Source organism: Fusarium falciforme, chromosome 10 (assembly GCF_026873545.1).
Source record: "Fusarium falciforme chromosome 10, complete sequence".
In the NCBI taxonomy this organism is placed as follows: Eukaryota; Fungi; Ascomycota; class Sordariomycetes; order Hypocreales; family Nectriaceae; genus Fusarium; species Fusarium falciforme.
The window spans coordinates 499,156-523,464 of NC_070553.1; the positions used below are offsets into that span (position 1 = coordinate 499,156).

At 55.7% G+C, this 24,309-nt stretch overlaps 2 protein-coding genes across 2 annotated transcripts in view; one reads left to right on the top strand and one right to left on the bottom strand.

The window, feature by feature from the left end:
• Nucleotides 1-1,554: 1,554 nt before the first annotated feature.
• On the top strand, nucleotides 1,555-3,045 carry NCS54_01208400 (Hypothetical protein; the record flags this gene model as incomplete). The annotated part of the gene is made up of 1 exon (XM_053157333.1): nucleotides 1,555-3,045. The coding sequence occupies one exon, from the start codon at nucleotides 1,555-1,557 to the stop codon at nucleotides 3,043-3,045; it is 1,491 nt and encodes a 496-aa protein (XP_053013308.1).
• Nucleotides 3,046-3,801: 756 nt separating this feature from the next.
• NCS54_01208500 (Cyclosporine synthetase) overlaps nucleotides 3,802-24,309 on the bottom strand; it is a gene marked incomplete at both ends in the record, with an annotated part of 45,834 nt that continues 25,326 nt past the window's right edge. Inside the window, 2 exons of the mRNA XM_053157334.1 lie at nucleotides 3,802-12,755; nucleotides 12,804-24,272. Of these exons, the coding sequence (XP_053013309.1) occupies nucleotides 3,802-12,755; nucleotides 12,804-24,272 (20,423 nt within the window). The remainder of the gene's footprint in view (nucleotides 12,756-12,803; nucleotides 24,273-24,309) is intronic.

Here is a 24,309-nt window from a genome sequence, read left to right on the forward strand (position 1 = left end):
ATTTATTCACAGTCTGGTCCTGTCCAGACTGGCCTATTCCCATTCCCTTATTATTCCTCGTCCCTTGAAGCTTGATCGTTACCCTCCCACCTCATCTACCAAGTCAGGCCCTCCCCCAGTGTCGGGAGTCTGCCATCCAGCCCTGGCAGTCGACACCCCCCACCGACCTCGCAGGACCCCCGGGTCCTGGGGCCTCTCTGAACCCCTCCTCCAGTTCTTCAGGATACGGTCCCATTTCCCTTGCTTCCCGATGTGCGACTTCTGCGGACGTTAAGCGACTGCGAGACTGTCCGTATCTGGAGACTCTCGCATTGGGTCCCGGTGACCCCCGTCCGCTGAGCGAATTACCCCTCTCGGAGCCTTCCGCTTTTGTCTACCATCTTCCTTCCCAAGTATCCGTATCCGTACACTCTGCCAACCTGTGGTTTCCACCGCTGTCTGTTCCCAGCACGACCCCCTCCAATCCGCCCGACTCAGAATCGTCTCGGCCGAAAGACACACTCCCTCTCCGATCTAACCCTGTCAACCCCCGTTGACACTTCTGTGTGTCGATGACACAGTGGGGGGAAATAAGGATTCGCAGCCTTGAGCATGCCGAACGCTAGCAAGGGGCAACTTTAAAGGTCGAGAATACATAATCACCAGTATTAATATCACCTATTTTTAAAGTGCCTAGTACTAATTATCAGTTTAGCCCTTACCGAATAAGGTAAGAAGCGGATCGGGTTTTTTCGCACACCTGCGAATACTTATTAACCCCCACTGTACGCGACCTCTGGGGCTAATCGCGATAGGCTTATTTACGAACTAACTAACACGGGTCGGCCCGACGGACTGCGGGGGATGTGCCGCGGAGGGCGGGTAGAATTCTTAGGCGGTGGGGCGCTGCGACTTGCATAGCGCTTCGTGATCAGCAGCGGCCGGGTAAAACAGGGTATTTAGGATTTGGATCAAAATGTGGAATCAGTACCTAGGGACCCGGATAGGCTAAGTCAAGTGAAGGAGCAGTATCCGTAGGGGGAAATGCCGCCCCCTGGATGTGCACCCTCGGCTAGGTAACCAAGATCGGAAAGTGACAGCCTTATGGGCGCCTTACTAAGCGAGTGAGGTACGCAAAAGTACTCTGTATAAGGTAGGTAGCCAGCCACCTTTTGCCACTGCGACTGAGCGTGCACTTCCTTGAGACATTTTACGTAGGCTGCAGTGGGGTATCTGACGCACTGTTATGCCTATAATAGGATCTTTTGATTAAGAAACGCGCCACTCCAGCGAGAATCAGTGCTGAAAGAGGTACGGCGTATCGAGCAGTCATTTTACTCCGACTGGACCCCACTGCACCCTACGCACAGTCGGGGAGATCTACCCGACCAAGGTCCCCTCCTTCCTTAGTCATCAAATCAGGTGACTGTTTTGTTCCAACGCATGCTTCTGATCGGGTTTGTGCCGCCTTGCAACCGCTCGCTCGCTGCACGACGAACCCTTTTGCTTATTCGTATCCTACCTTGATTCGACCCTACGAGATCTCCCTTACCTGGATCGCAAACGGGACTCACCATGGCCATGGCCAACGATGCGCATCGGCAGCATGGCCTTTATGCCCCGCACAGTCTGTCCGACCTAACGGCTGGCATGGCGCCTACTATGGAGGGGTCACACGTAGAGGCGTTCCCAATCTTGTCGGACCCAGAAAGCGCCATCTACCAACCTGATCAGCTTCGAGGGCTTCTATGCCTAGAGCAGTCGCCCAAGTCGGTGCGGGCAACCACGGTCCCGAAGACCGCCTCGAAGAAGAACAAGGAAGAAGAAGAGAAGCCGGAGGCGCAAGCCATTGAGGTGTTTGAGCTCACCGCTGCGAATTACTCGCTCCTGCTAGAGAGAGCAATCGTCGAGGATGGTCCCATCGTGGTCCTGCATGGTGAGCAGCTGCCATCCCGGAGGGTTCTCACCCTCATACCGGCTGCTTACCCTCCGCGCTCCCTGAATCATGCCCAAACATGCGACGCTATGGAATGTCGTCTCTCCTCGAGCGAGGCGGGATCAGGCTCGGCCTCGACACCTCGATTAACCAAGTCACTGTACCTATCCCAATCCGAATCGCAATCGCAGTTGCAGGCGATAGCGTCTGTGCTAAGGACCCCCGAGCTCCTTGAGCTCATTCTGCTTCATCTCGACCTGAAGTCTCGCATCACCTCTGCTCCACGAGTTTGCAGCTTCTGGTTGGAGACACTGAATCGCTCGTCTATGCTCCGAAAAGCGTCTTTCTTTCAGGTCGACCGAAGCCTCCACACGAAGCCTGGTGAACGACCCTGTATCAACCCTCTTCTTCGGGAGGCCTTTGGCGACCAATTCTTCAACCTGAGTGGCTGTCAGGTGGACAAGTACCCTTTCCGGCGTGCCGAATGCTTCTGGAAGCTACCCTGGTCGCCGCAAGCCTTGCCTCACCTCAAAGCAAGTACCGGCAGCGTGCTCGACGTCGACCCAACCTGTCGTCAGCGCAGCTTCACCAGGGCTGGTGCGAGTTGGAGACGCATGCTTGTCTCGCAGCCTCCGCCGCCTTTCCTCGGATTCACTTGGCTGGATTGTTTCACCATCACCGCGACGGGCCACCGCTTCCTCGTCGACTCGGTCACGCCTCCGCAGAACGATGCTGGTGACTTGGACACGGGCGTCACAATGGGACAGCTTTATGATACGATACAGTCATTTACCATGCAGCAGCAGAAACCCGGTTTATTCTTTCGCGTCCGGTGGGATCTGACCTGTGAGAGACCAAGCAGCGAGAGCGGCGTCGGTGCCGGAGAGGATGAAAACACCCGCGAAAGCACAAACCTAGTTGCCGAGTTCTGGGACGATGCGTACTTCAACTCCAGCCACTACGGACCCTTTTCTATGGAGGCGACTCGGAGCGTTTTCAGGTGTGAGGAGGCTGCGAAGCCCGTTTTCGGTGGACAGGCGTGGATCCAAGGTCTCGACGACGACGCCGAACACCAAGTGCCAGCCAATGACGAGTATGAGCTCTGGGAGCCGCTCGTGTGGAATCCATAAAGGGCCAGCAGGGTTTGTGCTTTTTGGGAATATTGGCTCGTTTCGCAATTCTCGCGACTATTAGAATGCATAAGTACTTAACTTGTATTTTCATGATGTGTGTTGAAATGAAGTGCTTCACGTGTAATGTTGGGCTTTCCTCGGCCTTCCCTACCTGAATGAGTCAAGTTGTCAGCTCAAATCATCCTGAGGGTACAAACCAACTGGCATTATCTTCAGCCCGAGGCTACAGCCACCTCTGCCGCAACATGTCGGCGGATTATCCACGCGGCATACGGTAGTTAGTAAACGCGTCGACTGCGTTGGTATGGCATCGTGGGCGGTCGCGCTCAGGTTCTAGCTGACCATTCATTTCCCACCCTCTAACTACGCGTAGACAGACCGCTGCTGAGGCCGGGGGGGAAAATGTCAAAGAATTGGTCCGTCACTGTGAGGACATGTCCTCGACGAAATGATGCATGTCGCTCGGGCCATGCCTCGATCCCGTTACGAACACGCTGTCCCGAGTCCATACGGTCCTGCAAGTGAGCCCAAGTCAGGTTCGTGTAGTATACAGAATCAAAATTAATCAAGAGCAACTATGGAATAAAAGAATTCTAGAGGAAAAACAGACATTGCGCATTAAGTAAAGATGAAAGGAAAAAAGAAAGCAAAAACATGAGAAGCCAGTAGTCCTCCTGTTGCCTCATGTCAACATCGGCGGAATTTGAAAGAGAATCTTGTCCATCCAACCAGTCAATCTTGCTGGAAAAACTGCTATGTTCTGCTCAAAGCGAGCATTGTCTCGCAAAGGTCATTGAGCATTCTGCCCACGACCTTGTCTCCAAAGATCTGCCGGCTCGCACCAATGCCAATCATGACGCTGCCGTTGGGCTCCGGCATGCCAACAATGTCCAGATCGTGAACAGGAGGTTGATCGCCAGCGGCTGAAACCACGTTGCTGTCGAGACTATTGACGCCGTTGCTGCCATTGGTACCGTTGGCATGGGTATCAATAGTGCCATTCTTGCCATTCTTGCCGTTCGTGCCGTTCGTGCCATGACCATTGGCCTGGCGTGCTTGATCCTGTGCTGGCTTTGCTGGCAAACCCTCCAGGCGAATCTGCTGCCCTTCAACCTCGGCCTCGGGATGCAGGTTGAGGTTCTGGAAGGCAATGCAGCAGCCGAACTCGTTGGTCGCATCAGGCCAATCCGTGCAGTTCTCCTTCACTTCTTGGAAGCCCAGAGTCTCGTGCCGGAAGCTGCTGGTGTACTGGTCCTGAATGGCGCGCAGCAGACCATCCATGCCGTCGCCCTCGTCGATCCGGACGCGCACTGGCACCTCGTTGATGCAAGGTCCCACCATGTCTTGACAGTTTGCGGATAGATCCTGTCGTCCAGATACGACGCGGCCGAAGACGACGTCCCTCGACTTGGTATGCTTGGCGAGAAGGAGAGAGACGGCGGTGGTGAAGAGGGTCGCCTGCGTAATGCCGTTCTTGAGTGCCGAAGGAGGGATCCTGATGGACTTTGACGTCTGCCATGTACCGGCGGCGGACGGCGTCATGGCCTCGAGGGCGCCGGCAGAGCGCTTAAGCGATGTCATTGAAGAGCCCTGAAGAATTGATCGCCAGAAATTGTAGCCCTCCGCACGTCGGCTAGCCATGTGCTGCATGTAGAGACCAAACTTGGGCGCTTGCGCAAGGTGCTTACCGCTGTACAAGGCATGCAGAGCGTTGACGATGTGTTCAAGACTCAGGCCGTCGTACAGGGCATGGGACATTCGGAGAACAAGTCGCACCTTGGCTCCCGGTCTCTTGAGGATGGCGATCCGCAGCATCGCAAGTCCCAGACGCAGGGGCTGCTGCTTGTCTGCTTCATGCAGCGCGAGGGCAGCCTCGTCCAACTCTTGCTCGGTCTCAATGACCTCGACAGGTACATCGAGATGAGCAAGAACAACTTGGTAGAAGCGGCCGCCTCTTGACACGAACACGGTTCTGAATATGTCAAAGTGTTGGACGAGAGCGGCGCAGGCGCTTGCCAGACGACGGCAGTCGGCGTTCTCGGGGAAGTCCAAGGAGAACAGTGGCGGCGTGGGTGGGTGTCCCGTTGCTTTGTCATGCAGGAAGAAGATCTGCGTCTGCGTGGCTGGATACATGTCCAGGGGTGTGCTGTGACCGTTCTCAATCTGAGGTACAACATCACGCTGGATGATGTCTCTCGACATTTCCGTGGGGAGGAGTTGGAAGGGGACAATGCCAACTGCCGAGCTTTCATCATCTTCTTCCGAGAACCTCTGCTGCTGTTCCAGCTTGCCGGCGAGAGAAACAGGAACAGGATCATCAAACAGATCCTTGACGGATATGCGAAGGCCCATCCGGCGGCTGAGCCGAGCAGCGAGTTTGGTGGCCATGAGTGAGTGCCCGCCCAGTTCGAAGAAGTTGTCCGTGATTCCCACCTTGGTTCCGAGTATGGTCTCGAACTCGTCGCAGATTGCTGCCTCGGTCTCGTTGCGAGGAGCCACATGCACGGGGCCCGAGCTGCTTGCTGCCGGAGTAATCTGGGCCCGCCGAGCGAGGTCTTTTCGGTCAACCTTGCCGTTGACGTTGAGGGGCATTTGCCTGAGTATCGTGACCCGGGACGGGACCATGTAGTATGGCAGAAGCGACTGGAGTCGCTTGCGCATATCGCTTGCTGCTTGTGTGGCGTACGGATCCTCCTCCTCTTCGTTGCTCGAACCCGAGCGATATTTGTGATCAGTAGTCACAAAGGCAACCAGCTGCGGGTCTTGCTCTTCCATGGTGCGGAGCACGACAGCTGCATCAGTGACTGACTTCTGGCTGAGCAGAGCATGTTCGACCTCGCCCAGTTCAACACGGTGGCCGCGAATCTTGGCCTGCTGGTCCAGGCGGCCGAAGAACTCGATCTGGAATCCCTTTGGTCGATATCGCACCCGGTCACCCGTGCGGTACGCTCTCTGGCGCTGGCCATCGATGGTGACGGTGACGAAGCGGTCCGTATCGAGACTTGAGTCGGTATAGCCGCGAGCTATACCCTCTCCTGTAACAACCAGCTCCCCCATCACACCGGGAGGGAGAAGCTGCTGATTGCGATCCATGACGTAGGCCCCTGAATTGCTGACAGCGCTACCGATAGGAACACCGTTTACATACGGGTCGTGCTTATCGATGTTATATATCGTGCTAAGGATTGCGTTCTCAGTTGGGCCATACGCGTTGTACACACGAGGCCCGGCCAGCGCTTGGGTTGCGTGGGCGTCGCGGGAGTGGAAGCGATCACCGGCAACGTAAACAGCCTCCAACATGCCGATCGCATCGGGCATGTTGATCAAGCACTGTTGCAGGAGTGCTGGCGGGAAGATGGCTGCGCGAACCTGCTCACGCTCAAAGGTCTCGCGGAGCATGGTCATGTCAAGAAGGGTCAGGTAGTCAATGCAGACTAGAGTTCCGCCGTTGAGGAGCGTTGCGCACATCTCGAACAGTGAAACGTCGAATGCGATGTTCGTGAGGTGGGCCATCCGTGTCGCCGGTGGCATGTGAGCCACGACGTTGCTGCCCTTCACAAGGCGCATGATGGCACGGTGCTCCACCTTGACACCCTTTGGCTTGCCCGTTGACCCTGAGGTGAAGATGACATATGCGAGACTTGTGGCACCGGGTCGGACAACCGGAGGTTCGGGAGTGCCAATAGCATCAGTTCCGGTAACCACGTCGCTGATCAGCATCGTCTTTGCGTTGGGTACTTTGACATCAGCATGGCGGACACCCGAGCCGACCAAGATGAGCCTACTACGCCCTGGGACGGACGATAGGATGGCTTCCATGCGAGCAGAAGGCGTGTTGACGTCGAGAGGCATGTAGGCAAGGTTTGCTTTTAGAATAGCCAGGAACGCGATGATGGTCTCGCACGAGCGTGGTGCGAGAACGGCCACCATCGTCTCCGCCGGGAGTTGCTGCCGACGCAGATAGGAAGCAGCTTGGTCGGAGAGTCGATCCAGCTCGGCATACGTCAGCTTGGAGGTCGAGTCAGTGACGGCGACAGCTGACGAGCTGGCAGCAGCCTGCTGCTGGAAGACATCGACGAGTGACGCGTTGCGAGGGTAATCGGACTTTGGCGTCTGCAGCGCGCCGGCATCTCGGAGCTGGGCGATGCCTTCGGCCAGCGGCATGGTTGCGATGGGGCTCTGTGGCTGTTCCAGGCCACGCTGTAGGACCTCTTCGACAACCGCAACGAAGCCTTGGATGGTCTCGGGCTGGAACAGGTCCGTGGCAAACATGACGCTTCCATTGAGCCGGTCGGCCCCTTGGAAGGCGTGGAATTCGAGATCGAACCGAGTCGAAGCGGTCGACGGAACCGGCTCATCGACTACGCCGTCGAGCTGGATCCTGCCTAGGCCTTGTTGAGAATGAACCGCAAAGAGCAGCTGTACCAGGGGGTTTCGGGACGTATCCCTGGACCCGGCGCTGAGGGCGGAAACGATTCGTTCAAACGGAACGTCTTGATTCTCGAAGGCTGTCGCGGTGGTAGACCGTACCTGCTGTACCAGTGATTCAAATGTCTCATCGTCGCCGATGGTGATGCGCATGCACTGGGTATTGACGAAGCAGCCGATCAAGTTTTCAAGCTCAGGCCTGTTGCGATTGGCAATTGGCGTGCCGATGGTTGCGTCGTCTGACCCGGTCATTCGATAGTGAGCGGCGCGGAACGCTGCCAGTAGAGTCGCAAAGGTTGTTACTTGGCGAGACCGGCAGAAGGAGAGGAGGTTCTTGTAAACTGAATCGTTGATGACGAAGGACACGCTGCCTGCCTCTCCAGACAGTACGTTCGGCCTGGTGTAGTCGGCCAAGAGCTCGGCCGGGCTGCTGTCCGCAAGCTGCTTCTTCCAGTAGTCGAGCTGCCTTTGACTCTCGGCGACCTGTTCCTCTTGTCTCTGCCAGACAGCAAAATCGCGATACTGGATAGGAAGCGGGGCAACCTGCGATAAGGGGGCTTTCCCGGATTTCGCTGCTGAGTAGAATTGACTGAGTTCCTTTTGCAAGACTTCAGTAGACCACCCGTCGGAGATGATGTGGTGCATGACAATAGAGAGGATGTGGTCATCCTTTCCAAGTTTCAGCAGCGCTACCCTCCAGCCAGGCTCTGAAGCAAGGTCGAAAGGAGTCTGCTGTTCCTTCTGCAATGGCTCGAGGTAGGCGTCGTTGTCCCGCATGCCGGACACGTCGATGATCCGGATATCCTTGGTCACGCGGAGGGGTTGCACCACTTGGATGCCGACTCCGTCTCGTTCCTCAAACGTTGTGCGCAGAGATTCATGACGCTCTTCAAGCGCCACCAGGGCAGCAGCGAGGGCGTCAACTTGCAGCGGCCCGCGGATGCGAAGTGCAAGTGGCATAAGATACCACAAGGCATCGATGTTGAACTGGTCGAGGAACCACAGGCGCCCCTGAGCAAAGGACTGCTCCACGGGCCCTTCGTAGGGTAAAGACGGGATAGGCCTGTGACGGGACGAGCCTTGACGAATAGAAGCAGCAAGATCAGCAAGTACTGGCTGGTCAAAGACCTGCTTCACAGTGACACCGGCGTCCAGTCTGCGACTTAGACGTGCGCTCAGTTTCGTGGCCAGCAGCGAATGGCCGCCCAACTCGAAGAAGTTGTCTGTAATACCGACCTTGACGCCTAGTAGATCGGTAAATTCTTCGCAGAGGACGACCTCGATTTCCGTGCGTGGCGCCACAAAGTCCAACGTGCTTGCGGCAATTGTTGGGATGACCCGGGCTTGTCGAGCGAGCTTCTTGCGATCCACCTTGCCGTTGGACGTGAGAGGCATCTGATCGAGCAACATGATCCGAGAGGGAATCATGTACGATGGAAGTAGCGATTGCAGCCGCTCGCGGACCTTTGCCTCCAGCCGACGGCTCTGAACCAGGTGTAGCGGGCGATTCGTGAGACTGCTCGGAGACCGGCCCTTGTGTTCAGTTGGGAACCTGAAGATGACATGACCCGAGTGTCTTGGTTTTTCGAATCGGTGGAAAACAGCATCGAGTCCGCCGCGCTGGGAGTGTTGTCGAGCCCAGCTGGTCTCAACTTGGAAGCCGATCCCCTTACCAATCTCAATCAGGTCGGCCACAGAGAGAGCAGGGCATTCCTTCGCCCGTAATTGAGTTGCCGATATCCAGGCCGTTCCGTCTGCATCTGAAGTGCCGTCCTCGTCATCGTCAAGTGACTGAGACAGATGGCGCTCCATGATGGTCTTGCTGTATGGGATGTTACTGACGGCAACAACGTCATCGCCACGTTGGCGGTCCTGGAGGAGCTGCAAGAGAGCCTGACGGTCCATCCTCGTGCCGGCGAAGTCCACCCAGGCCTTCGGATCGATATCCTTGACAGCCCATTGCTTATCCTCATCCTCCCCATTCAGCATCTCGTGGCCTCCCACATGAATGACAGCAGCATATCGGTAAGAGCTGAGTTCGTTGGTCGCGGCCATCCTCTTTGGCAGAATCTCGACGTGCTTGATTTCGTCAGGGAACTGGTCGTTCAGGCTGGTGAAAAAGGCAGGGTCAACAAGCAACTCTTCCTCGTCATCTTCAAGCTTGGCCACTTGTTGTCGAACCATGGCCTTAGATGCATTGGACCCTAGGGTATGGACTGCTCGTGCCACCAAGAAGTCCTTATTGGTGGCATAGGTTCTCATGTCGCCGAAGAAAATACGCTTGACGCCGGGCAGCCGAATCAAGTTGGCCGTCAGCTCAGCGAGATATTCTCGACTTGGGAAGTATTGGGCGACCGAGTTGATCACAACGAGATCGGCACGCAGTCCATTGATGGAGCTGACATCCTCAGCGGTTCCAACGTGGACTCGGGCGCTTCCTGCCAGGCTTGGGAAAGTTTCGATTGCCTTGTTAACCCAGGCAGTGACGGAGCGCGAGGGCTCAAGACCGGCATAGCTCTGTAGTCCCTCAACCCTGCCGAGATTGAAAAGCACCATACCGGTACCAGTTCCGATCTCGAGCACTCTTCCGGGTGGCTGGTTGTCGAGGAGTGAGTGCATAGTGTCGCTGAGCCATTCCTGCATCTCTTCCCGGGGAATCAATGAGCCGTCGTACATGGATGTCCAGGATAAGAAGTCCTGTCCGAGGGCATCGCGATCAATAGCCCCAATGTTGGCATATGCAGTCGAGTCGAAATGAGCCTCCCACTCCTGCACCTTGTTGTTGGCTTCCTCCTTGTCGACGGATTGTGCAGCCTGGGCCGTGATGTAGCCAACCATTTCGAGTCCCTCCTTGTTTTGCGCCGACACAACAACGGCATCGTTGATCGATGAGTCGCTGAGAAGAGCCTGCTCCACTTCAGCTGGCTCGATGCGATGACCGCGGATCTTGATCTGCTGGTCTAAACGGCCAAAGAACTCGATTTGGTAGTCCCTGGGCCGGTATCTGACTCGATCGCCGGTCCGGTATGCCCGAACTTGTCTGCCATCGATCGTGATGTGGATGAACCGGCCAGTGTTCAGTGATGGATCGGTATACCCCCGTGCGAGACCATCGCCGGCAACGACAAGCTCTCCCATTACACCTGCTGGTACGAGCTGCTGATCCTGGTCCATGATGTAGGCTCTGCACTTGGGGCCTAGAGATGTGCCGATGGGGACGCCATTCGCAAAAGTCTCGTGCTCGATGGTATAGATCGTGCTCATGACGGAATTCTCGGTGGGACCGTAGGCATTGTAGGCCTTGCCTTTGACGAGGTCCTTGACCTTGGCTGCATCAGCTCCATCAAGGCGGTCGCCTCCAATGTATAGAGCCTCGAGGGAACTCAGGACAGATGGCGCGTCTGCAAGACATTGCTTGAGCAAGGCCGGTGGGAGTAGGGCCATGTTGATGCGATGATCGGTGAAGGCGTCACAAAGTGCTTTGCTGTCCAGGACAGTAAAGTAGCTGATGCAGAAAAGCGTTCCTCCATTCAGCAGCGTGGTGAATATCTCCCACACGGAAGCATCGAAGGCGAGATTGGAAACATGTGCCATCCGCAGACTCTGTGGTATTCTTGAAGCGTTCTGCTTCACCAAAGAAAGAACACCCCGATGCTCGACCATGACACCCTTTGGTCGGCCTGTCGAGCCTGATGTGAAGATGACATAGGCAAGGCTTGATGTAGATGGCCGAGTGCTGGGTAAGTAGGACTTGTCCGTCTTGGTGGCGATGATATCGCTGATGAGGACCATCCTGACATCAGCTGTCTTGTTATCAGGAATAGGCACTCCTGCTCCAAGCAAGACGAACTTCTCCCCTGAAATCTCCGAAAGGGTTGCTTGGCGGCGGGCTTCGGGGACGTTGAAATCCATGGGGAGATATGCGAGGTTCGCTTTGAGGATGCCAATGCACGCTACGATGGTCTCGGAGGATCGTGGCGCAAGAACAACAACCATGCTCTCTGCTGGTAGCTTCTGTTTGGACAGCCAAGCCGCGACATGGTCGGATTGTTGATCCAGCTCCGCATAGGTCAGCTTTGTGGATGTGTCGGTCACAGCCAGGGCATCTGGGTTAGCGACCACTTGTGCCTGGAAGATATCAACCACCGAGGCCTCGGCGGCGAAGTCAGGTTCGATGTCCTCAGCTGCGGGCAAGTCACGGCTGTTGAGCGCCGCCAGGCCATCGACAAGTGGCATGGTGGAAATTGCGATGTCTGGCTGGTCGAGACCACGACGGAGGATCTCGTGGAAGACGTCAACAACGCTGCGGATAGTGGCAGCCTCGAACAAGTCTGCTGCGAAGATGACATTTCCGGCGAGGCCCTTGTCTTGTTCGAAGAGGTGGAACTCAACATCGAAGCGGGTCGTCGTGGTGATCGGGGTTGGTTCGCCTTCCAAGCCCTCCAGCTGCAGTTTACCGAGATTTCGCTGGGAGTGGACGACAAACATGAGTTGAACGAGGGGATTCCGGGAGGCATCTCTGGAGCCGGGCAGAAGTGCAGATACAAGGCGCTCGAATGGCACATCCTGGTTTTCGAAGGCGCTGGCTGCTGTTGAGCGAACTCTTTGCACCACTGACAGGAAGTTGTCGTGCTCTTCGAGAGCGATTCTCATGCATTGTGTATTAACAAAGAAACCGATCAAGTCCTCAAGCTCGGGGCGGTTGCGGTTCGCGATTGGCGTGCCGATGGTCGCATCCTCTGCCCCAGTTAGGCGATAATGGGCAACACGGAAAGCAGCCAGAAGTACGACGAAGCTGGTGACGTGATGATTGCGGCAGAAGAGGGAGAGCTTCTCGTAAACCTCGTCCTCGATCACGATGGGGACTGTGCCAGCTTCGCCGGACAAGACCTTCGGCCGGTTGAAGTCAGTTAGGATCTCGGCTGGCGTGCTATCCGCGAGCTGCTCTGTCCAGTACTGAAGTTGGCTTTCGTGAACGGCAACTTGCTTATCTTGTCTCTGCCAGACAGCAAAATCGCGGTAGCGAATGGGGAGCGGGTTGACCTGGGAAAGGGGGTCATGCCCTCGCACAGCTGCCGAGTAGAATTGGGCAAGCTCCTGCTGGAAGATGTCAACTGACCAGCCATCTGAGATTATGTGATGCATGACGATGGACAAGATGTGGTGGTTATCTCCAGCCTTGAAGAGTGCTACCCTCCAAGCGACGTCAGTAGAGAGATTGAAAGGAACTTGCTGCTCCTCCTTCAGCTTCGCAAGATCATCATCTGCGCCAGAGATGTCTATGACGCAGATGTCCCTTATTCGGGGCGGGTGAACGATTTGCATACCAACGCCATCCTGTTCTTCGAACGTGGTGCGTAGCAACTCGTGCCGTTCTTCGAGAGCCCTCAATGCAGTCTGAAGTGCATCGACTCGCAGAGGTCCGCGAAGACGAACGCCGAATGGCATGATGTACCAGGCAGCGTTGAGGTTGAAACGGTCCAGGAACCAAAGACGGCCTTGAGCAAAGGACTGCTGCACAGGTTCCGAGTGTGATAACGCCGGAATAGCTTCATGAGGGGTCGAGCCTTGCTGGATAGAAGCCGCTAATTGACCCACCACGGGAGTGTCAAAGACCTCCCTGACAGACACGCGAGTATCTAGTCGACGGCTGAGGCGGGCGGCTAGCTTGGTGGCAATAAGCGAGTGTCCACCTAGGTCGAAGAAGTTATCTGTGATTCCGACTCGAACGCTGAGGATATCTGCGAATTCCTCACAGATGATAGTTTCGACATCGTTGCGAGGGGCCACGTAGGTTGATACTGAACTGGTCCTTGGCGTTGCCTGTGCTCGAACAGCAAGCTCGTTGCGGTCAACCTTGCCGTTGGCATTGACCGGTAGCTGATCGACATGGATGATCCGCGAGGGGATCATGTAAGTGGGCAGCAGCGCCTGTAGGTTGTGACGGATCTTGCTCTCCATGAGCAGAGCATGTTGCTCATCGTCCATCTTGTCTGGATCGCTCACACCGTTGACACCGTTGGTGCCGTTGGCATTCCCCTTCAATGAGAAGAAAGCCACCAGCTCCGGCTCCTCTTCACCCGTGAGCTGAGTGATGACAGCCGAATCGCTGATGGCCGGATCACGGGCGAGAGCCTGCTCCACCTCTGCTGGCTCGATGCGATGACCACGGATCTTGATCTGCTGATCCATTCGACCGAAGAACTCGATTTGTCCATCTTTAGGTCGGTACCTGACACGATCGCCCGTGCGGTAAGCTCTGACCTGGTTCCCATCAAGGGTAATGTAGATAAATCGATCCACCTCAAGCTTGGAATCTATGTATCCACGAGCAAGGCCATCTCCGGTCACAACAAGCTCTCCCATCACCCCGGCGGAGACTTGCTGCTGATTTTGATCCATGATAAATGCACCGGAGTTACTGACAGCGTTGCCAATGGGAACGCCATTCGCAAATGCCTCATTCTCGCCGATATTGTGTATCGTACTCAGGACCGTGTTCTCAGTAGGGCCGTAAGCGTTGTAAAGGCCCGAACCAACGGCACGTTGCGCCAGGACGGCATCTTGACTGCTCAACCGATCGCCGGCGGCGAAAAGTATCTCCAGAGAACTGATCATAGTAGGGGCAGAGACCAAACACTGCTTCAGAAGTGCCGGTGGAAGCATTGCTCCGCGGATGTGGTGGTGGTTGAATGCCGCCTCGAGGGCTTTGATATCGACCGTGGTGTAGTAATCAATGCAGACGACTGTACCACCGTTGAGGAGAGGAGCGTAGATCTCCCAGGTAGAGGCGTCGAAAGCAAGGTTCGAAAGATGAGCGATGGCAGCAGCTGCCGGTTGCTTTGCGACCACGTTGCTGTTTTTCACGAGACGTGCGATACCTCGGTGCTCTACCATGACACCCTTCGGGACGCCAGTTGAGCCTGATGTGAACATGACATAGGCAAGGCTTTGTGCAGTCGGCCGCGTGGAAAGTTCTTCGGTAGGGGGGCTGCCGCTCTTGACGAGGGCGTCGCTGATCCGGGTGAATCGAACGCCATTTGCGTGAAGCTTGAGCGCCTCAGTATCTGATCCCAGTAAGATAAGCCTGTTTCCTGGTAGAGATGACAGGATTGTCTCGATGCGACCAGCGGGTGCGTTGACGTCAAGTGGCAGATAAGCGAGATTCGCCTTGAGGATGCCGAGGAAAGCGATGATTGCTTCACAAGACCGTGGAGCGAGGACGCCGACTAGCTCCTCAGGGACTATATCTTGTCGGCGTAGCCACGTGGCGAGCTGGCTAGATCTCTCATCGAGCTCGGCGTAGGTGAGCTGCGAAGAAGCATCGATAACGGCGATAGACTTGGGCATCGATGCTACCTGCTCTCTGAAAACGTCGATCACGGAGGCATCTCGGGGGTAGTCAGGCTGATCGACCTGAGGACACAGGCTTCGAAGACTGGGCAATCCATCGGTAAGAGGAAGCGTTGCGAGATTTGCGTGAGGATTGGCTAGGCCACGCCTCAGGGTCTCCTGGAACACGGCCACGACGCTGCGGATCGTCTCGAATTCAAACAGATCCTTGGAAAAGACGACGTTGCCGCCGAGCATCCCTTGGTCCTCGAATAGGTGCATTTCCGCGTCAAAGCGTGTGGACGCTGCCATAGAAACGGGCTCTCCCTCAACACCTTCTAGACGAATGTTACCAAGGTCGTGCTGAGAGTGCACAGCAAACATGACCTGGACGAGTGGATTTCGCGAGGTATCTCGCGAGCTAGCAACCATGGAAGAAACGATCCTCTCGAACGGGACATCTTGGTTGTCCTGGGCCTCGGTCGCCGCTTCTCGTGCCTGTTCAACCAACGTGTCAAATGTGTCCTCACTCTTGACAGGGATTCGGAGACACTGGGTGTTGACAAAGCATCCAATGAGGCCTTCAAGCTCAGGTCGATTTCTGTTGGCGATTGGAGAGCCGACGGTTGCATCTTCGGCCCCAGTTAGGCGGTAGTGAGCAGCTCGGAAAGCTGCCAAGAGTGCAACAAAGCTGGTGACCTGCCGAGCGCGACAAAACGAGCGGAGGTTCTGATATACTTGGTCGTCAATCTCTATCGGTATGACATCAGCATCGCCAGACAACGCCTTCGGACGAGTGAAGTCCGCTAGGAGCTCAGCCGGCTTGCAGTTGACCAGTTGTCTCTTCCAGTAGTTCAGCTGCTTCTGGTGCTCAACGATCTGACTCTCCTGCTTCTGCCAGATGGCGAAGTCTCGGTATTGAATCGGAAGAGGAGCGGGCTGCGATGAGGCATTCGAGTAGAGATGCCCAAGTTCTTGTCGTAGGATATCAACCGACCATCCGTCAGATATGATGTGGTGCATGACGATGGACAGGACATGATCATCCGGTCCTAGGCGCAACAGTGCTACTCGCCAGCCTGGCTCAGCAGTCAGGTCGAATGCGGCGTCTTGCTCCTGCTTCAATGCTGGGAGATACGCATCCTCGGTGCCCGACACGTCAATGATTCTCAGGTGCTTGTTGCGCGCAGCGTGTACAATCTGAACGGGAACACCATCTTGCTCCTCGAATGTGGTGCGCAGGGATTCGTGCCGCGCCTCAATCGTTGCCAGGGCTGACTGCAGCGCCTCGATCCGAAGCGGGCCTCGCAAGCGACTCGCTAACGGCATGTGGTACCATGATGCATTGAGATTCAGCTGATCCAAGAACCATAGACGGCCCTGAGAGAAGGATTGCTCCACGGGACCAGAGTAGGGCGTGGATGGAATAGCTTCATGAGGAACGGAGCCAGTCTGGACCACGTTCGCGAGATCTTGAAGGATTGGTTGGTTGAAGATGTCCTTGACAGAGATGCGGGTGTCGAAGCGGCGACTGAGACGGGCGGCCAGTTTCGTAGCCATTAGGGAGTGTCCGCCCAGCTCGAAAAAGTTATCCATGACTCCGACTGCAACACCAAGAACTGCCTGGAACTCGTCGCACAAGATGGCTTCGATGTCGTTGCGAGGAGCCACGCGCATGGCAGAAGGCTTGATGGTTTGCAGGGTCCTCGCCTTCCTTGCCAATTCCTTACGGTCGACTTTGCCGTTTGCGTTGAGAGGCATCCGCTCCAACACTAGAATCCGTGGTGGAACCATATAAGGTGGCAGCAGCGTCTGCAGCTGTTCGCGGATCTGCGACTCGAACCGACGGTTCTGGATGCGCTGCAGCGGCCGACTGGTCAAGCTGGTGCTAGGGGATAGACGCTCGAAGTCTGTGGGGAAGTTGATCAAGACGCGGCCTGCTCTGTCATCTTCAAGATGATGAAAGACGACGTCCAGTGCACCATGCTGGGATCGCTGACGAGCCCAGCTGACCTCAACCCTGAATCCTGCCGCTTGGCCGATCTCGACCAGTTCAGTGACGGACAGGCAAGGACAGCGCGCGGCCATTGCCTTCGTAGCCGATTGCCAGGCGGATCCATCCAGTGAATCTTCGGCAATGCCTTCTCCCTCGGTGTCCAGGGATGTCGTAAAGTGTCGCTCGTTGATCGTGTTGCTGTGAGGGATGTTGCCGATGGCGACAGCCTTGGCGTCTCTGCGTTCATCGAGCATCTGAACGAGGGCGTGCCGATCCATGCCAGACGACGCAAAGTCGATCCAGGCGTTCTCTTCCACTGAGTGGACACGTCTGTCATGTCTGTTCCTACCCTCCCCATCCCTGCAGATGTGTAGCACCGCAGCATATCGGTACGAGCTCAGTTCATTGCTCGTCCTCATCCGCTTCGGCAAGATCTCGACATGCTTGACCTTGCTGGGCCATTGGCTGGTCAAAGAGGTGAAGAATGCTGGGTCAACAAGCAACTCATCTTCGTTCTCCTCCAGTCGGGCAACCTCCCGGCGAATCTGATCCTTTGTAGCCTTGTCACCTAGCGTGTAGAGGGCTCGGGACACGAGGAAATCCCTGTTGGTGGCCCAGGATCGCATATCTCCGAAGAAGATCGTCCTGACGCTGGTCATGTGGATCAGCTCGCTCGCTATCTGTGCAAGGTAGTTCCGGCTCGGGAAATATTGGGCTACCGAGTTGATGACAACCACGTCAGGGTGGAAGTCCTTGACCAGCTTGATGTCCTCGGCTGTGCCGACAAGGATTTGCGTCTTTCCTTGCAGACCTGGGAAATCTTGGGCTGCTTTTTCGACGAACAAGACTGCAGATCGTGAAGGCTCTATACCGACATAGCTCTCGAGGCCACCGTCCTTGGGCAAATTGAATAGAACCATGCCGGTACCTGTTCCGATCTCAAGCACACGACCTGGGTCCTCCTTGTCAAGGAGGGATTGCATTGTATCGTCAAGCCACTCCTCCATTTCGGTCTTGTCAATCAGGTTGCCGTTGTACATCGAGGTCCATGAAGTAAAGTCACGTCCAAGGGTAGCCTGGTCGATGGCCTCAATGCCAGTGTAGGCGGTGCTTTCGAAGTGGTCTTCCCACTCCTGCACTTGGTTGGTGGCCTCCTCCTCCTCTTCGCTGGATCTGTCGCTGGCCATGGAAACAAAGCCGATCATCTCCGTTTCCTGGCCATCCACCGCCGGAACAACAACAACTGCTGCATCACGGATAGCCTTGTTGCCGAGCATGGCTTGCTCGACCTCAGCCGGCTCAACTCGATGACCACGGATTTTAACTTGCTGATCCATACGGCCGAAGAACTCGATGCTACCATCCTTGGGTCGGCAACGAGTGCGATCTCCGGTCCGGTATGCGCGGGCTTTCTGATCGTTGATGACAATATCAACGAAACGACCAGCATTGAGGATCGAGTTGGTGTAGCCTCGGGCGAGGCCATCGCCGCTCACAACGAGCTCTCCCATAACACCGGGAGGAACGAGGCGCTGCTCTTGGTCCATGATGTAAGCGCCAGAGTTGCTCACAGCATTTCCGATTGGCACACCGTTGGCATAAGACTCTTCATCCGTGAGGCTGTAGATGGTGCTCATGACTGTGTTCTCTGTCGGCCCGTACGCGTTGTAGACCGTGCCCTTCACAAGGGCTTGTATCTTGGCTGCGTCGGTGGCATCGAGTCGGTCGCCACCGATATAGAGCACTTCGAGACCCTCAAACAAGGTCGGTGCGTGATTGAGGCATTCCTTGAGCAAGGCCGGCGCGAATAGGGTAGCATTGACCCTGGCTTTTTCGAATGTCGTCCGAAGGGCATGACTATCCAGCAGAGTGAAGTAGTCAATGCAAATAAGGGCGCCGCCATTCAGAATTGCCGTGAATATCTCCCAGATGGACGCGTCAAAGGCCAGGTTGGAGATGTGCGCCATGCGCAGATCCTGCGGCAGCCGAGACGTAACATTGGACTGCTTGACAAGGCGCAGAATGCTGCGATGCTCGATCATCACGCCCTTGGGACGGCCAGTTGACCCGGATGTGAAGATGACATAGGCAAGGCTAGCTGCCAATGGCCTGCCGATGGGATCAGAAATCTCGACCTTGGTGTTCGTTAGGATGTCCTGAATTCGGGCGGTTTCAACATCCATCCGGTCGCTTTGAGGCATGTCTGTCCCTGATCCTAGCAGTACTAGTCTTTTTCCTTCAACCTCGGATAGGATCGATTGGATTCGAGCTGCAGGGGCATTCACATCCAGAGGCAGGTAGGCGTAGCCAGCCTTCAAGATACCGAATAAGGAGACAATCGTTTCGCAAGATCGTGGCGCCATGACACAGATCAATGACTCAGGGCGGAGGCCTTGAGCGTGTAACCAGGCAGCAATCTGGTCAGACTTCTGATCTAGCGAGGTATAGCTCATGGATGCCTCCGAATCCACGACAGCGGGCGCATCTGGATTGACAGCCACCTGCTGTCGGAAGACGTCGACAACCGAGCAGTCGCGAGGGAAGTTGGTGCTCTCGATCTCCAGCAAGCCCAGTTTCTCGAGATCAATCAGCCCATCAGTCAGGGGCATGGTAGAAATGGAGACTTGGGGTTGGTCGAGGCCGCGTCGGAGTATCTCCTGGAACACAGTAACGACGCTGTTGATTGTTTCAGGCTGGAAGAGCTCATCGGCAAAGAGTATTGAACCGCTCAGCTTGTTAGGCTCTTGGAACAGGTGGAACTCCATGTCGAACCGTGTTGCGACGCTTGTTGGCAGGCGCTCATGCTCGAGTCCTTCGAGGGTAATGTTCCCGAGATCTGGCTGTGAGTGCAAGGCAAACATGAGCTGGATTAGTGGGCTTCGTGAGGCATCTCTCGAGCCGGGGAGAAGTGCCGAGACGATGCGTTCAAAGGGGATATCCTGATTCGAATAGGCATCTGTAGCCACGGACCGGACATGCTGGACAAGGGATTCGAATGTGCTGCTGGTATCGAGGAGAAGACGCATGCATTGGGAGTTGACGAAGAATCCAATGATATGCTCGAGTTCTGGCCGGTTGCGATTTGCGATTGGGGTACCGATGGTAGCATCCTCTGCACCAGTGAGACGATAGTGCGTGGCCCGGAACGCTGCTAATAGGACCGAGAACAGAGTTACCTGGCGCTCCTTGGAGAACTTCAGGAGCCTCTCGTAGACCGGCCCCTCAATGGTGACGGGGATGACACCAGCCTTCCCACTCAGGACCTGTGGGCGGGGAAAGTCGGTCAGAAGCTCACCGGGAGTACTGTCAGCTAACTGACTCTCCCAGTACGCGAGCTGCCTCTCATGCTCGGCGACCTGGGCAGCTTCCTTCTGCCAAGCCGCAAAGTCACGATATTGTATTGGGAGGGGCTTGACCTGAGATAATGGATCCCTGCCACGTAAAGCGGCTGAATAGAATTGGCCGAGCTCCTGTCTCAGGATGTCAACGGACCAGCCGTCCGAGATGATGTGATGCATGACGAGGGAGAGGATATACTCCGTTGGGCCAAGGCGGAGCAGGATAACCCTCCAACCTGGCTCTGAAGCAAGACTGAACGGCCTCATCTGTTCTTTCTCCAGCGCAGCCATGTGCTCCTTCTCGTTCTTGTCTGATAGATCAAGGACCTGGAGCCTCTTCGTTCCGGCCTCATGAACGACCTGGACGCCGATGTCGTCTTGAGCCTCAAAGGTTGTGCGGAGCGTCTCGTGTCGCTGCTCCAGCGCCCGCAAGGCCACGTCCAGCGCGTCCATATTGAGCGGCCCGAGCAGCCTCATCGCCAGCGACATGTGGTACCACGTCGAGTTGAGGTTGAACTGAGCCAAGAACCACAAGCGACCTTGGGCGTACGACTGCTCCACCGGTCCGGAATACACCGATGAGGCAATGGGCAGATGAGGAGTCGAGCCCTGTTCGATCGAAGCAGCGAGGTCAGCCAGGACGGGTTTGTCGAACACCTCCTTGACGGTAACCCGGGTATCTAGTCGACGGCTTAGTCGGGCTGCGAGCTTCGTAGCCATGAGTGAATGCCCGCCCATGTCGAAGAAATTATCCGTGATGCCAACTTCAGTTCCTAGGATATCTGCGTACTCCTCGCAAAGAACCATCTCGGTGTCATTACGAGGCGCAACGCGCGCTGATACTGCCTTCCTCTTGGCCACAACCTGCGCACGGCGAGCGAGCTGTTTCCTGTCCACTTTGCCGTTGGCGTTGGTCGGCATCTGCGGGAGCACGATGATGCGCGATGGGACCATGTAAGCCGGCAGTGCTGTCTGCAGTGCCTCGAAGACCTGTGACTCGATACGGCGGCTCTGAGCTCGCTGGAGTGGCCGGTTCGTCAGGGTTCGAAGTTGTCGACCTTGATGGTCGGTAGGGAAGTGTACCAGGACACGACTGCGCTCGCAATTTGCATCGGTTGCTGCAAGATGGTGGAAAACGGCATCGAGGGCGCCGTTTTGGGATGCCTGTCGCGCCCAGCTCAGCTCTACCCGGAATCCCTCCTCCTTGGCCAACTGCGTGAGGGTGAGTGCGTCGAATGAAGGGCAGATTGCAGCGGCTGATCGAGCATCTGAGATCCAGGATGTCCCGTCGAGCGAGCTGACGTGATCTTGGTCAAGAGAGTTCATAATGTGGCGCTCCACTATGGTCTTGCTGTACGGGATGTTCCCGACCGCGATCATCACAGCTTCTCGTCTTTGTTGTAGAAGGTTTCTCAGACCTTGAGAGTCCTTTTGCGTTGCTGCAAAGTCAACCCATGCTGTGGAATCGATGTCCCGTATGAGCAGCTGCTCCTCTTCATCGTGGCTGATGTGTAGAACGGCAGCGTATCTGTACGAGCTCAGCTCGTTGGTGGCCTTCATCAGCTTGGGCAGGATCTCGACGTGCTTGATGTTGGGCAGCTGGCTTCCCAAGCTCACGAAGAAGGCTGGGTCCACGAGAAGTTCTTCTTCGCTCTCTTCGAGCTCTGCAATCTTTTCTCGGATCTGCTCTTTGCTGGCATTGTCACCCAACGCACGAACGGCGCGAGCAGCAAGGAAGTCCCTGTTGAGGGCCTGGGATCTGATGTCGCCAAAGAAAACACGCTTGACGCTGGGCACTTCCACAACAGCCTTGACCACTTTGATCAAGTACTCTGATGTGGGGAAGTACTGGGCCACCGAGTTGATAACCACAAGCTCAGGTTGGATCTCATTCTTGTCCAGAGAGCTGATATCCAGGGCAGTTCCAACAAGTACCCGGGCCTTGCCGGCTAGACTTGGCAGAGACTTGACGGCTTCGTTGACAAAAATTGCGGCTGAGGGAGCCGGATCAAGACCGACGTACTTCTGCAGGCCGTCGACTTTGCCCAGGTTAGATAGAATCATGCCAGTTCCGGCTCCGATCTCGAGGATATGACCAGGTGGGCGGTTATCTAGGAGAGAGGCCGTGGTTTCATCAAGCCACTCTTTCATCTCGTTGACGGGAATGTCGACTCCGTCATACATGGATGTCCATCCCAAAAAGTCGTGACCAAAGGTGGAAGTGTCGAGATCCTTGATATCAGCATACCTGCTTCCGTCGAAATGCTCTCCCCAGCCTTGGACCTGCTTGTTTGACTCATGTTGCTCCATGGTCTCGTCTTCCTGGCTGGTGATGAAAGCAATCATCTCGGGTTCTTGATTTTCTGGCTTTCGAAGCACGACAGCTGCATCATGAACCAAGTCGTGGCCGAGCAGTGCATGTTCCACTTCTGCTGGCTCAATGCGGTGACCACGAATCTTCACCTGTTGATCCATGCGGCCGAAGAACTCGATCTCAAAGTCCTTGGGCCGGTAGCGCACTCGATCACCGGTTCGGTATGCCTTGATGTTTTCCTCACCATCGATCGTGACGCGAACAAACCGGTCCTTGTCTAGGGCTGAGTCTGTATAGCCACGGGCAAGACCATCACCGGTAACGACAATTTCTCCCATCACACCGGGAGATACGAGCTGTTGATTGCCGTCCATGACGTAAGCCCCAGAGTTGGTGACGGATCGACCGATCGGGACGCCGTTGACAAAATGCTCATTGACGTCAACCTTGTACATCGTGCTCTGCATGCCGTTCTCCGTGGGACCGTAGGCGTTGTATACGGCGTCTTGGATCAGGCCCGATGCAGCCACAGCATCGTGGGCATCCAGCCTATCACCAACGTTAAAGAGAACATTTAGGCGGCTGATGATGGCGGGCATGTTTCCAAGACATTGCTTGAGGAGAACCGGCGAGAACATGGCGGCGTTGACCTGTGCTTCCACAAAAACGTTGTAAAGCTTTTTGCTGTCCAACAGCGTCAGATAGTCCAAGCAGACCAGGGTGCCGCCGTTTAGGAGCGCCGTGTAGATTTCTTGTACCGAGATGTCGAAGGCAAGGTTTGATACGTTCGCCATCCGGACTGGCGTAGGCAGAGTGGCAACAACATCGCTGTTCGTGACAAGTCGAATGATGCAGCGGTGGTCGATCATGACACCCTTTGGTTTCCCAGTAGACCCTGACGTGAACATCACGTAGGCGAGACTTGTGGCAGAAGGGCCGGACGCAGAGATCTGCTCATGGTTACCGGATGAACTAGATGCAAGTGCCTCGTCGATCGACACCAGTTCAGTATCAGCCATCGTCAGGCCAAGCTCGGGTCCATCAGCCCGCACCAGGACCAGCTTGTGGCCTGGTACTGCTGACAGGATAGCCTCGATACGAGCAGCAGGCGCATTGACATCCAAGGGTAGATAGGCCAGATTAGCCTTCAAAACACCGAGGAATGCGACGATAGTGAGGCATGAGCGTGGCGCGAATACAGGTACCAAGGTCTCAGGGGCCATGTTGCGCTGGCACAGCCAGTGGGCAAGCTTGTTCGATTGCGCATCGAGGTCGGCATAGGTCAATGTCGAGGAGGAATCCCACACAGCGATGGCATCCGGTGCGGCGGCAACCTGCTGTCTGAACAGATCTATGACACTCGAGTCGCGAGCGTAGGCTGGTTTTGCCACTGTTAGGAGACCATGGTCTCGTAGCTTTGTGATGCCATCGGTAATTGGCATGGCCATAAGTCGCTGGTTGGGTTGCTCAAGGCCGCGGCGTAGGATCTCCAGGAACACATCAACGATTCCACGAATCGTCTCGACCTCGAAGAGGTCTGTCGAGTACAAGAGGCTGCCGCTCAGCTTTCCAGCCTCCTGGAAGAGGTGAACCTCAAGGTCGAGCCTCGTTGACAGCGGGGTTTCCATGGCTTCGTCAGTCATACCTTCCAGCTGGATTCTTCCGAGGTCTTGCTGTGATTGCAGGGCAAACATGACCTGCACAAGCGGGTTCCTTGACGTGTCTCGTGATCCAGGAAGAAGGGTTGACACAATCTGCTCAAACGGCACATCTTGGTTCGCAAAGGCTTCTGTCGTAGTCAAGCGGACTTGCCGGACTAGTGACTCAAAGGTTTCAGTCTCACTGACTGTTAT